The 14826-nt window shown below is 40.4% G+C and overlaps 1 protein-coding gene across 1 annotated transcript in view; it reads right to left on the reverse strand.

Moving 5' to 3' along the window:
• PRKX (protein kinase cAMP-dependent X-linked catalytic subunit) overlaps nucleotides 1–14826 on the reverse strand; it is a 74776-nt gene that overhangs the window by 4294 nt on the left and 55656 nt on the right. The window contains exons 5-8 of the mRNA XM_054974680.1: nucleotides 5563–5658; nucleotides 3409–3466; nucleotides 2182–2259; nucleotides 540–690 (exon numbers count right to left, since the gene is read on the reverse strand). Coding sequence (XP_054830655.1) covers nucleotides 565–690; nucleotides 2182–2259; nucleotides 3409–3466; nucleotides 5563–5658 — 358 coding nt within the window. The 3' untranslated portion in view covers nucleotides 540–564. The remainder of the gene's footprint in view (nucleotides 1–539; nucleotides 691–2181; nucleotides 2260–3408; nucleotides 3467–5562; nucleotides 5659–14826) is intronic.

The following is a 14826-nucleotide window of genomic DNA, read 5'->3' on the forward strand; positions in this document are numbered from 1 at the left end:
AATAATACAAAAATGTAGACTTTAATATAATTGCCAACCAATTTTGCCTACTGGATAGCTGTATATAGCTTTGATTTTTACATTAGCTAATAATCAAAATGTGAAAATGTAGTGTATTAGTACTTAATTAAACCACTGCCTGTAAATTTACCCTCCCTTTCTCCATGGCAGTCAAAATAGGTAAGAAGAATATTACTTTAAATTGTCGAACTTGCCTTTCAGCCAAATAGGATCTCAAAATTGCTTACAAAAACACATACACAATGTAGTTGCATAAAACAGTAGATGTTTAGAAACACTGGATTGTGTCTTGTGATGGGCTAAGAACATTGCTGGATTTAGATTTATTTTTGCAAAGCAACTCCCTAACAAGAATTAATCTAACTGGAAGGTATCTTCTACATGTGAAGAACCACCTTTGGATCCAATTCATTATCAGTTCATCATGCTTGTCTTTTGTGTAACAACAAAGAAAATTTATCATCAAGCTTTATCATGTATGTTTGAATAATAACTTAGAAAAAATGAATATACAATACCTTAAATACGCTTTATGTCTCACAATTAAAAATTTTTGAAAATTTCTAAGTCTCTAGCAGGTACAGGAGGTGTTTTGTTCCAGTCGTCTTCAGGATAAGCTTCAAAATTAGATGTATCACCATCATTTGATACTTTCGGCACTATAGGAGGCTGAATAAGGAAAAATAACCATGAGTAAATACAGATAATACTCAATTGTGAGGATGACTTTGCAGATTTTTATTTTCTTCCCCTATAGTACACGACATAATGTTAGTTCAAGTTGCTTTGGTTTGGTTTTAGATGTCCAAGTATATAGGTGATTTCTGAATCTGCCCGGTCACTCAGTTACTGCTAAACACTGTAACATAAATAGACATGGGCATGAATTGAAATACGAAGCAAATTTAATCAGAAATGGGCTGTTCTTTGTGTCGCGAAACCACATTTTGTGGGGCTGCGGTTATCATGAAATTCACAACTTTTTGGCCTGTTTTGTTCGCTTCCTGAATGATTCGTAATTTCAGACAGGCTGGAGCTGACCCATTGATTCCCTAGGCAACAATGGGCCCAAATCTTTTGTTGCCATTGGAAACCTTAATCATAGCCCACTTACCCTTGATTGGCAGCTCACCTAGCCATCTGGAGAGCTTCCATTCTGCCCTTTACAGCCAGGAGCTGGGGATCAATCCCCTAGGCAACCTAGGATGTGGCCCTTCTGTAGCCATGAGCACACCAATCTCACCCCTCCAAACCCTGTTAGGCAGGTCTATCAGCCAATCACAGACCTCCTGTTCTTGTTCTGCTCTTTGTCAGCATTTTTTTATAAAAAGCACTTCTCTCTGTCTTGCGTTTCAGTCCCAGTAGACAGAGGGAGAGAGAGGAGGACCTGTTGCTGTGATTGGAGTGGGAGAGTGTGTGGAAGGATTTGGGATTGTGCTTTTGGCTGCTGCTGCTTTAAAGAGACTGAAAGTAGTAGTTGTTTATTTTTCATGGTCAATGACCAGCAATTAACAAAGACAAAAAGACTGAAAGAAGCCTCTTATTTCCAGCTCTTGGCCTTGCTGTGGGAAGGTCTTTGGGTGAGGGTGCCTTTTTTCCTCCACCCCACCCCTCATTCCATTTTCCCGGCCCAGCCCCACCACAGCCGATCCTTCATCCTCCTCTGATCTAGCAACTCCCGGTCCCCATTTCAGTCATGCACTCTGGCAGCACTCTGCCACCCTCCCCGTTGACCTTCCTGAGCAACGAACTGTAAAATGGGAGGGTGGGTGGAGGAGAGCCTGCTGAAGTCTCCCTGCAAGTTTGGCATCTCCTGGTATGAAGAGGGCCATTGAAATGCCCTGGGTTCTGACGACTCACGAAACTAACGAATCATTTCAGCAAACATGGCAATCTTGTGAAGTTTCGTGATTCGCGGATCATGACGAAACACAAAACTCTCATTTTGGGCTTTTCTGTTTCGTGCCCATGTCTAAACATAAACAAAATGGATTTTGCAACAATTCACTGGTTTTAATATAAGCAACTTGACTGCATTTGCTCAGTAACTTAATTACTATCTTCACAAACCATTTATACAGAATAAATATATTCTATTAAATGAGATCTCTGAACTATGTAAATCATAGCAAAGGTCTTACATGAAAAAACGCAATTCACCTTTAATTTTCTTTGTGGTACAGCATCCCAGTCTATAGACCTGAACCATCGGTGTCTCTTCACATCATCTGCTCCATTCTTTAGGAAAAAATGTATATGGATTTATTTATATACAAGGAACTTCTGATTTATATTATTATAGCAACCAATAACAACAAACAAACCATCTTCCTATAAGCCTTGATAACTCAATCTGATTTCTTCAACTGTGAATAAATAGCCTGTTGAGTTCTTATTCAAATTTACCCAATTTTTCTGATATTACCTTGAATATCTGATTTCCCAATGGCCTTTGTACCAAAGATGTATTCCATTTATTTCACAGTACATTGACCTAATCCTAGATTTTTTTTAAATGATAACATAACATAAGCATTTAAGAACTGGAAGATACTTCTACTGTTGGCAAAGACTTCTACTGTAGGGCAAGCTCAATCTCAAGTCAACAGACAGTTGAAAATATTTAATGGTCACAGGCCAATAAAATTAATTGATATCAACTCCTGGTATAAAATCATGCTGCAGAAGTGGTAAAGAGTAATTGGTGGGAAAGATAAGCCTGTCCTATATTTAAAGACTAATCTTCTATGGCCCATTACCACCCCCTCCCTTTTTAGAAAAATACAGGGATTGTGTCTTGGAAAAGGACTGGGCAAATAGCAGCAGTCGTTTCTGCAAGCCATTTCGAGTTGGGTATAGATTGAAAGGTATAGTCTAATTACAGGAGAGTTAATGTTTAGCTGCTCTAGCTTCTGGAATTGTGCTAGGAGTGAACTCAGATATAAAGATCAAATGGCAACATTGTTTCCTTAGGAAAGGCAAGAAAAGATTCAAATTAGAATTTTATTTTTTGTGGCCAAATAAAAGTACTTCTAGAAGTACTAAAACACCAAGAGACAAGTGGAAAGGAATACTTCTATAAATTCCAGAATATCGGTCAAGGAGACCATACCACAGAAATGTGAATATAACAGACTACATATTGACAATATGGCATTGCCAAACCTTTTTCTGATACAAAGGTCATTTACTAAGAGTTCAGATTACAAACACCATATCTTCCCCTTAATTAGAATTATATATTTTTAAAGCAAACATATGTTTTTCACAAGTTCCAATGTATTAGATTTTGGTCTTAAAATCGAGTATCTTACTAGACTGAAAGAAAACTATCTTTAATAGTTTGAATGAACAGATTAAGGTTTGCCTTTAATACTTAAAACTTACCTTCATGTTCCCCAGTCGTCTTGTTCTATCAACAACAAGTAGCTTTTTAATAAGGTCCCTATACAAATGAGAAAATATTAGTTGTATTTCCAACCTAATATATTTAATGTAGTCACCTGATTTTGCCTGGATAGAAATTGTAACACTAGAACACAATGTATGCATTTTTACTTCCAAAGCCCAAGTTTACTGGAATTTAAAGACAACAATGACCGAGAGATGAAGGATAAGAGCCATGAGCAATGATAAACTTTCAGCTTTGCAATAAACTCAATTTCAACAACATGACTTTTTCCTGAATCCACGAAAGCCACTTTGTAAACAATTTAATTATTTGGCCCACTGGCTGCATAATTAACCATACCACAGTTTATAAACAATGATTTGATTAAATTCCAGTTAAATTTCTGAATGCACACAGTCTAAAATGTGGATTGCTGGCAAATGCTAAAACTAGAATTTTAAACCATGGTTTTTAGTGCGCTTGTTAACTATAGCAATGGTAGTTTATCATGACATTTCAATGCAGAAGTCAGTTTGTTTAATAGCACCATCTCTCTCAGGGATGGAACCAATCAGCTTTTCCACTGGTGGAATAGGGAGGAGAAAGCCCCTTTTGAACAGCAAAAAGGATATGCTGGAGATCAGGGGACCTGTTCAGGAAAAGGCATGAACAACAGAAGTTGGAGTAAGGAAGGGAACTGTGTAGCAAAGCTGGCTGAATTCAACCATTCAACTTCAGTATTCAAAACAACAGAAAAGCTTCCTGCTGTAGCTGTATACAAATGCTGGTGGTTACTTTCTGAGGACACTCCATCCCACCACCTTTTTTTCCATGCTCCAATTTCAGTGATTCAACTTGTTTTAGAGATTATTTGTAGGTACATGAAACAGATAGACAGATAAGACGAGAGATGATCCTTAGTAAAGAAGCAAGAACATAATATGTGGTTTAAAACAAACCACAGTTCCCACTACTTATTTCAAAAATTAAATATAGCATTTTTCAGTGACACACAATTCTGTTATCTTTGTCATTGCTACTTTAGAAAAAAAAGAACTTGAAGGGAGCCCAGTTGAAACAGGCTTTTTAATTTCATTTTTGTTTTCAATATTGTAGAAAGGAATTCTTGATGCAAAGTTGTTTTTAATGTATTTTCAACTAGTCTACTGAAATTTTGTCTTTGCAGTCCTTGAGCAAGAACATGGAAGCTCTTGAAATACAGAGCAAAGGAGCTGAGCAATTCTTGAACTTGTCTGACCAAGTTTGAAGAAGTTCCTCAATCCAACTGATCTAACGCTTAGACAGAATGTGGCACTCCTGGCCAGTGGCAACAGCTGCTTCAGCCAGTAGCTATGATTTGCCTCCCCAGAGGGGGGAGGCAGCGGCGCTTTTCCCTTGGCCATCCACGGAACGTTGGAGGGGTGAAGCACAAAGCCTTATAGGGCCGTTCTGTTCTTCAGCACCTCAGTTGCACCTTGAGCTCAGCCCACCCACCTCAACCTATTTCAGTGCAGATGTAGCCAGTCACCATTTACTGGGGCCAGCTTGGAATTTTTTCTCCTTTACCAAAATTGGCAACTTGGGGAGGTGTTTTTTGCCTAACTTGCACTGTAGTTATGGGAAGGTAATTGGCTTAGGTGGGTCGTATGTCACCCTTGAGGGCAGGTTAGAAGTTGGGGAAAATCAGCACGCTGGTGAGCACCCTTGGCATATTCCCATTGGTGGGGAATTGGGGTCTGTAAGGAGTGGCTGGCTGCTTCATGGCCCAGTTGTGAGGACAGACACTTTGGTGGGGAACCCCCAGACAAGCCAGTCCTCCCCCAGCTTTATGGCTAGGTAGTGGAGCTTTAAGGGGGTGAACCACTTTGCCTGGCCTGGCCAGGCCCCAGCCATATGATGGATGGCTCGCACCCAGAGCAGCGGATAGCTTGCCTAGACAGGTCAGGGCGGAGGTCCTGGAGTGATCCCAGGGCCTGACCTATATTGCTAGTTAGGCCCTTGCTGTGCTAACAGATATGTTTTAATTTTAATAAAGTGGCCCTTTAGTTCCCAACGCTTGTGTCTGCCTCTTCATTATGACCAGAGGTGGGGGTGGGGATTTCCTTACATACTATCTCTGTTAAGTCCTTTATTCAAGCCAATACACTTACTTTACATATAAATCCAAATGTCTTGGGAAATCTATTTTTCCAGCAAGTATCTTCTGATATATCCCAAACGGGTTATCATCGAAGAATGGAGGAAATCTGTTCAGAGGGAAACACACAACAAAATATACCTGTTAGTTTAAAAAGAAACCAGCTCCCTTGACTCCCTTGGGCTCTGCAGGTCACTTACCCTGCAGCTGCACCACAAAGGTAAGGGGAAAGCCACTGTAGAAAAAACATGTCTAGGAGGTCACACTACTAACTTTTCCAGTTCTTTTCCTTTAAGTGTTTAATTTCAACTTTATGCAAAACCTTTTCAGAGCCTGAGAATGGAAACCTGCAAAGATTTTTTGAGGGGAACGGAATCTCATTTCCCCCTCCCCCATTATTTCCTCTTTTCCTTCCCCAAAAGTCCTTAAGCTTCTTCCCTTTTCCTGCTTCTTTCTGTACTTCCCACACACCAGCCAACCTATCTTTACCTGCCCCTTTGTATTCAGCTTTCCTCCCTTCCCACTCCCAGTAGTCTCTCTTTGAGAAGTCTGCCTAGCTGCACAGTGGGGAACCTACACAGACTTGTTGTGAGAACCTTTCATCCCCCTGTATCATCCCCCCCCACAATTTCTTTTCTCCCTGCAGCCCCCATATCCTCAACTTTTAAGGCATCTTTTAAAGGAAGGAGGCAGGGATTTGGGGATTGTTATTTTATTTTTATTTTACTGTAAACCTTTGTAATCTATTATTGTAAGCTGTTTTGAATTATGAGGAAAGATGGGTAAAAATATTTTAATAATCACTCGGATGAATTAGCACACAGTACTAAACAGTTAGGATGTTTACCTGTAAGACCTCTACAACCTAACTTCAAAGACAGATAAAATTTACCAAATATCACAATTAGCCTAATTATCAATTGTTGTTTGACATTTCTGAATCTGAAACCTTTGTTAGAACTCTTTATGCTCCAATCTTAAAATATTTGTACCGGTATTGTTAGTTAAAGTAACATTGCCCCCCCCCAGTTGGAGGAAGGAGACAGGCACAAGGGGTTGGATTAAAGGGCCGCTTTATTGAGATACAACATGAATTATTAACTGCGGCCAAGGCCAACTTGAGGTACAGGTCAAGCCACGGGGTCAGCTCCGGACCTCTGCCTTGACCTGTCTGGGCGAGCCCTGCTGCCCCGGGTTTAAGCCATTCCATAATGACATCCACCTGGCCAGCCAGGCAAAGGGTTCCTCCCCATCAAGCTCCTAAAGCCTCAGCCATACAGCATGAGGGTAGGACTTGCACCTGGGGTTCCCTGAAGGCGGTCTGTCAGGTGGTGGTAGCCGTATAGCATACCCTCCACTCCTGTCAGACCCCGTTTCCCTCACCAATGGGGGATTGCCAATGGGGGTGCTCACCGGCCCACTCCCTATTCTCCCTACTCTCTCCTACCAACGCAACAGCCAAGCCTCTGTTTAGGCCACTGTGCCCCACCATTGGCCTAGCGCCACCCTGGGCCTTGCTGCAGGAACTATGGAAAGGTGATGTCAGGACAGTCAGAACAGGGTAACCCCATCCACTAAACGCTGGCAAAAGCAGCCCAAGCCCTGGGCGTATATTAAACCATAACTATCCCCACCCTGGGTAACCAGGCCGGAAGGCGTCAGTAACAGGGCACTGCAACCGTGGCCCTATAAATGTGAAAGGACCTGTCCTCATCAACTAAATGGGAGCAGACCCATCCATCCCAGAGACCTGCAGGGGAGCCTAATACTCCAACCAAGAACACAGGGAGGACCGTTCCTTCTCCAAACCAGGATGCGAAGGAGGACCCTTCCTCCCTCCAAACCAATGAGATGGAGCAACTGCCGGCCGTGGGGGAAGAGATACCCAGTGAGGCATCCGTCTCCGCCCCCCTAGCCAAATCCCTGGTGCTGCCTCCTCCTCCTTGTCATGTCTGTCACCCATCCATGCCATTATTTTCGGATGATGTGTTGCTATGAACCATTGTTCTATGCTGTGCCTTGATATCATATTGCTGATGCCATAACTTGCCTTGTATTCACAGGCCTGCTGTATCCAGAGTGTCTTATCTCTTGTGCTTTGAAGCTCAGTGTCTCTGACCTTGCAAACCTGCTAGTTCTCAGGGGGAAGAAGAATACCGTGTTTCATTTTTAATCTACTGCCTCTCTCCTGTCTAGACAAAGCATGTAAACTATTTAGGGAGTTCTCAGGACTGGTTCGCGCCAAAAGTTGGGAGGGGGGATGAGTACTTGGAACCTATATGAGCCATAGTTTTACAGATTTTGTTATTCCTGTCAACCTTCTGATCAACCTGTGGACATATCTATGAATATGATTTGTTTCCTTGAATAAACCCTTTTCAACCAGGACCATGGAGTGCTTGCTGTGAGGGTACAAGTATCTATCTACCATAGCCTGTCATCCATAGACATGACACTCCTTCCGGGGGGGGGGGGGCAAAGTACATTCCCCAGCTTAAGCCGCTTTGCGGCTGCTGGGAAGGGGCTGCAATCTCATGACATAGGGCATTCTATTGCTGCAGGATATGAAATATGCCATCTTGTGAGTTAAAACAGTATATTTTATAACAGCCTCCTATTTATATTCTGACACTGAGCTGCCATTCATCACTAGATCATCCAAATTCATCACTGCCATCCAAATATCAAATAGCATATTTCTCTAACAGATGGCCTACAGCTTGTGGGAAGCAGTCTTTATGCAGAGCATGTTTACTAAAGCAAACTGTTCCCTGATTGCCTTTCACAGCCTTAACAGCCTGTACAAACCACAAGTCCTGCCCTTCTGTATAGCAGGGTTAAGAGTACTGTTTCAGGCAGCAGGTTGCAGAACGAATATAGCCAAGAGATCAGAAACAAAAATTAAATATTTAATTGTTTTCTATATGCACACATGAAGAGGGAACATGACAGTCATCAAGCAGCTGCTACATGACAAGTTTAAAATACCTGTGCATGCCCAGCCACTCACAAACACTTTTCCTGAGACAGACTCCTGCAGACGGTGCCACCACTGAGATGGTCTCACTGTTATCACTTGTCCCATTGTCCAGACTAGGCATCAGTGACATGCTCCCCCAGGGTCCCATAGCTAGAGATACCATGGCTAAATGCCAAGCACACTGCAATTTTTATTAAGTTCAAGCATTTAAGTGCATGAATGAGTATATAAAAACACTCTGCACCAGAGGAACTGAGATGCTTGTTTGTTCAGTAAGAAGCAGGGGTAAGCATGATAGTAGTGGCAACTTTTTCAGTACAGAAGTCTCTGCTACATGTAATGCTCTAGTTTACTGATTTTAGACAATGATACTGCTGAGACCAGCTACCAACCTGGTTGTAAGTATTTTAGGAGAACTTTCCAACCATGAACACTAGGCTAGTAATCCAGATATAGTCACTTTACAGTAGTTCCCTGTAAACCTTAGGAGAAGGAGAAGGATGTGCATTCATCCGTTACAGCCAGGCCCCTTACAGCAGCAGTCTGATCCTGTCATTCTAGAGTCGCAGCCAACATATGGGATAGAACCACTGCCATGTGGAGAAGTTATCTCCATACCCTTAGTAGAGTAGTGGTCTGTCCATCTACTTTGGAGCATCAACAGCAGCAGCTTGGGTTGGCTCACCCACTGGGACAAAGTTAATCTGAACAAAAGACCTCTAGTCCAAAGAATGAGTCAGGATACCATATACATAGAAAATGATATAACCATGCATACACTGTTCAGGCAGTAAAAACTAGGGCTTGTCCAAGTTTGGTGAGCCAGTTTGGTGTAGTGGTTAAGAGCACAGGACTCTAATTTGGAGAACCAGGTTTGATTCCCCACTCCTCCACAGAGTGGGAAATCAACAAAAGAAGGACAAAAAGGATAAGAAAAGGGACAAGGAAGGAGTGAAGAAAGCATAAGGAAGCAAGGGGTTGCCAGGAAACACACCAGCAAGCGCCTTGGTGTCAATTAGAGGTGGGCATGAACCGGGGGGGAAAAATGAACAGTGCGGTTCGTGGTTCGTCCTGTTTCACGAACCACGAACTTTCATGAACTTGCCCCAGTTCGCAAAGTGGCATGGAAAAGGGCATTTCACCCCCACCAGCTTCGATCAACTGCTTGTCAGGGATCTCCCCGCCAAGCAGCTGATCAGGGGGTTTAAATGTCCCAACAAGCAGCTGATCTGGGGGTTTAAATGCCCCTTTCTCTGCCGCTTCACAGCAGCATGGAAAGGGGTATTGGCGGGGTTTAACACGAACCAAACGAACTGGCAGACCAGTGCATGGAAGTTCGTGGAAAACGGGCTTCCACGAACCGCTGGTTTGTGAAGCACGAACTGACCCAGTTCATGACAAACATTAGTTCGTCTTGCGGTTTGTGTCCATCTCTAGTGTTAATAGAAACTGTGTGGGGAATCTGTGGTCTACATAGTATTACTTTCTCTTTATCATTCTGCTTTGATATATCCCTAATACTTTCCCAGCCTTTACAAGTGTAAGCATAAACAATATGGGGAATTTTCAACTTGGTCATCACAACATCACAAAGATTTTTTTCTGTTGCACAATGAAATTTGTTGCTGGAATTTAGGGAGCTAAGAACAATAACAATAAAAATGAAACCCTCTAGTTTTCAACACCATGCTGGTCTGTCCTTCCTTCGTGTGGTATTTTCCTTTGCTATATACATTTGATATCAAGCAAACACAGCTAGTGTTTAGAACTTGCTTTTTTAAAGAAAGGCCAGTGGTCTGTTTAAGGTGGGTGAGACACAGCTAGAACTTAAATTCTCTAATGGGAGTTAATGTTACGTTAGCAAGCTTTTTGGATTCTTTCAAATTCAGTTAATATGACATAGCTTCAACCAGCTTAAAGAAGCCTAGAGTAAAATATTTTTCAGTGAGGCAACATTTTTTAAAAATCAACACAAAAATCCCTGTCCTGGAAACTCCCTTCAGACTTTCACTAGCTGATTTTTATAGCAGTTTCATAGGAATGTTTTCAGAGGAAGCACTTGGGCAGAAAGCATCAGACCATATGCAAAAGTCAGTTTTTGTTTTAAAAAGAGCCTATAAGAAAGTAAAAGAAATATTTAAAACTAAGACTACAGCCTGAGGTATGCAAGTCCTTGACTTTATAATGATGACTACAGTAGATTCTATTAGTGGCAGAATGAATGCACATTACTCATTGGCTATTATTACATATTTAAGGCCAGACAGAGCATTGTGTTTATATTTGAATCAGGACAGCAGAAACACAACAGAAAAGCAGCAGCACATGATCATACAAATTGACCCCAAGTCTGAAAAAGGATGCAAAGTGATAAATGCCTTTGGCTACCAGATGTTTTCTTTAAATATACTGAAAGCCATAGTATAAACTGCTGTAATAATTCCTCAGTTCAAATGTTAAGTCCTTTTGCTGTAACATTTACTCAAATGCAGAAGGAGTATATTTCATTTTATTGTGAACAGATGCAGTTAGAGAGAGAGAAAAATGGAACCTATATTTTAGCATTTTAGAGATAATACAAAAGCAGGAAGCCACGTCCACCAGTTTGCAAGATCTGAGCAAGGCAGGACGATTTGGAGGTCTTTTATTCATAAGGTTGCCGTAAGTTGGAAGTTGGAAGCACACACATACCTACTCGTTCATGCTCATGTAACTATCAATATTAGGAAAGGAATATGATTGCAAATCTCAGTTAATATTTGGGCAAGTTTACATTTTGCTATTTGTATAATTTATTTAATGCAAGCCTTCTGACAACAGAGCAAGTTAGAGCATTAGTCTGAGAATGCTGCCATCTACTGGATTCAAAATATTTTCCAAAATTGTTTATGGGACAGAGAGAATCAAGTAACTGGCATTCACAGACACAAAATAAAGGCTAATAAATAATAATAATTCTACTAATAATAGTAATATTAAAAAAAATCTCACCATGAGTATGTAGAAAATGGTTTTAACTTCAAAGTGGTGCCATGTTCAACAATAAATTTTGATAAAATTAACCATCAAGCTTCTACCACACTCTGTACACGAGCCTGACATGACAGGAAAACAGTGTGTCTCATTAGAAACACTCTGGTGACAAAGTCTTCTCCCAATATTCTTCCTGAAAGGTGGTGGGGTGGGGTTAGGAGTCAGACATCTTTGTATTTCCACTAGTGGAAATAAGATTTATGAGGCAGAGTACAAATCTGAGTACAGCTTTCACTACTTGTACTAAAACAAAGAGAATACACAGCATCACTCCTAGTCACCACTAAAATCTCTTTTGTGTTACTATTGGTATTCTAGATGATTGCTTCTATGCAAATTTTTCTACTGAGAATCTAGAATATGACAAGTTGAGTACAATGTAGAATTTATCCTTCCCTGCCAATCAGTTATGTTCACAAGAAACATACCTGCCTAGAACGTCTTGGAAAAGTAGACTGTTGAACTAACCCAGACTTCAGGTGTAGTTACCCACCTCAGGTGTACTTTCCCTATAAAACTCAAAAGTTAGCAGCTCTATCATTTTTCTCTTTTAGGACAATGTCATTAATAAAGCATTGTATCTTCAAATGAAAATTATCATAACTTTTTTATTCCTACCTACCTATGAATTAAACAAACAAACAAACATTAGAATAAAAGTTTGCCCCAGAAACAACCAACTTTTCCACCTGGGGAAACGTACTTTGGCCTGCATTAAGTACTGGAGCACAGAATTACCCTGGGTGTATTTCATTTATTTAACCATGCTAGCCTACCTTACTTAACTCCAGGTGTGTTTCTTCCACAAATTTAGGTTTCATTTATTTCTGCAAGCTGCCTTTACACCAAACACAAACAGTTTTACTAGATAGCCCACAGCGATCTATCTAAAGTAGCTCTAGTTGATAGATCTTTCTACAATGCACAGGTACTATCTTCAAGTAAAACCTTATGAGAAGCTGCCATGACTCCTCAAACAATCCACAAAAGGAAGTGTTGCAGAGTTTGCCCATGTTCAAAGAACTGCGAATGATACACACAATGCAAGAGTTGTAATCAATTTGGTTTGATATAATAACACTATCTCTGTTTTCTGGGAGAACAACTATATTTATGTGGTGTAAATTTGAATGGGCCTGAATATGGACTGCAATGGTCTGAAGAGTTTTGTATCTTTATACAAGAGGGCAAAGAATGATTTTCTACTGCTACAGAAGCATGGCTAAATCTAATAGATTTGTTACAGGATGACTGATGAACATTAAGAGAATCTTACAAGTAGTACGAACAATTCTGGAACCAACCATCCATAATGGCTCTCCTTCACTGGAGGATTTCAAGCCAAAGCTGGTCACCATCTGTCAGGGATTCTCTAGTGTTTGCATTCATCACTAAGCAAGGACCTGGACAAGATGGCCGATAAAACCTCTTCCAACTCTATGAATCTATCAGCACCATCGTTAGCAGAGTTACTCCCTTCTAAGTCCCCAGAAGTCAAGGTCTTTCAGCTGTATGATTAGGAATGGCTAGGAACCTTTACATATATTTTGAAACTCTACTAAAGCTATTCTGTTTTCAATAGAATTTTCATTTTTATTAAAAAAAACACAATTGTCAATTGTAAATGGAAGTAGATTTGTGGTATACTTGTGGTATATTTGTGGTATACAAATATATGCCGCAAGACACAATCATTTGTGTTCCTATGAGTGCATGTATACTTGTGTGCATGTGCACTTGTGTATCTGAGTGTGCATGTACACTTGGGGTTGCATACAGCAAGTAATATGATCCATACTGTGACTTATATTGTCAAATACAATTAAATTTCATTTGCTTTCATTCAAATACACCATAAAATCTACCTGGGTCAGTGATAACGTTAGGTAATTTTAGAATCTGGATTTAATATATTATGGGGGCTCCCTTTATATTTATTTATTTATTTAATCACATTTCTAGACCGCCCTCCCCATCAGACGGGCTCAGGGTGGTTTAACAACAGATTAAAAACAGTAAAAACATTATAAAAAACATTAAAACATCATATCAAAACAATAAAAATTGGCAGGTATACAATATTAAAATACAGCATTGTCCTGCATGGGTGGTGGAAGGTCTTCAGTGGTATGGCCAGCGAGAGGACAGCCTAGCCTCATAGGAGAATGTCAAATCTACATGGGTTCCTAGTTTGCTTCTGGGCTCAATTCGTGGTGCTGGTATTGACTATTAAAGTCTTATACACACTGGGGCCAGCAGACTTTAAGGACTGCCTTCTCCCATATGAACCTACCCGTTCATTAAAGTCATCTTCAGAGGCTGAGCTCTGGGTGCTCCCAAGATAGGGCCTTCTCAGTCATGGTTCCAAAATTTTAGAACTCCCTCCCCAGGGAGATCTGTCTGTCCTTCTCTACTGCTGTCTTCTGCCTGTGGGTAAAGGCTTTTTTTGTTTTGTTTGGCATACCCCCAATAACTGTTATAGGTCTTTCTTCCAGTTCTTGGTGTTGTGTGTGTGTTTTATTGAATTATTATTATACTATTTTAAATGTTGTTTAAATTAATGTGGCATACAATGTTTTAAATAAATAAATGCAAAGCTATAGCTTGGTTTTGGGGACCGATGCGGAACCTGTAAACTGAATCTGTGGTGCTCTGCCTCAAAGTCCAGCCCAGATGCCACCATTGTATGGAGTAACATTATAACATCCCCCATATGTGGAGATGTTATGGCCTATGACACTAAAGTGCCATAGGTCATAACTCCACTCCCCAAGTTAACAAAGATTCCACATTTCGTAAGAAGAGAGAATACAGCAGGTTTATGCTTGAAGTATATAAAACCAGAACTAAATTAGAGTAAGTGGGGACAGTTAATAAAGAATATGAACATACTAGTAAACCTAAACCTAACCTAACCCCCCCAAAACAAACAACCTTTTTATGTGTTTATGTTAAGATTAAAGATGTTTTAAAAAAGAAAAAGAAAACGAGGCACAATTTAAAAACTTTCTTCTATAGTGTTAGTAAGGTAATTTAAAACAGAAGCATAGACCAAAAGTTATCTACTAAACAAGCAGGTGCATTGTTGAACATGAAAATGTGTTAGGATTCCAAAGAATGCTGGTGTTCTTTTAGTAGTCCCTAGACATGACAGCCATTTATTCATGAACCTATAAATTACTCAGTCACATGAGCAGGATCAATGCCACCAGTATTTCCTATGGAATTAGTACTGAGAAAGAAGGCTTTAATTTTACAGAAAAG

Source organism: Eublepharis macularius, chromosome 3 (genome assembly GCF_028583425.1).
Source record: "Eublepharis macularius isolate TG4126 chromosome 3, MPM_Emac_v1.0, whole genome shotgun sequence".
NCBI lineage: Eukaryota > Metazoa > Chordata > Lepidosauria > Squamata > Eublepharidae > Eublepharis > Eublepharis macularius.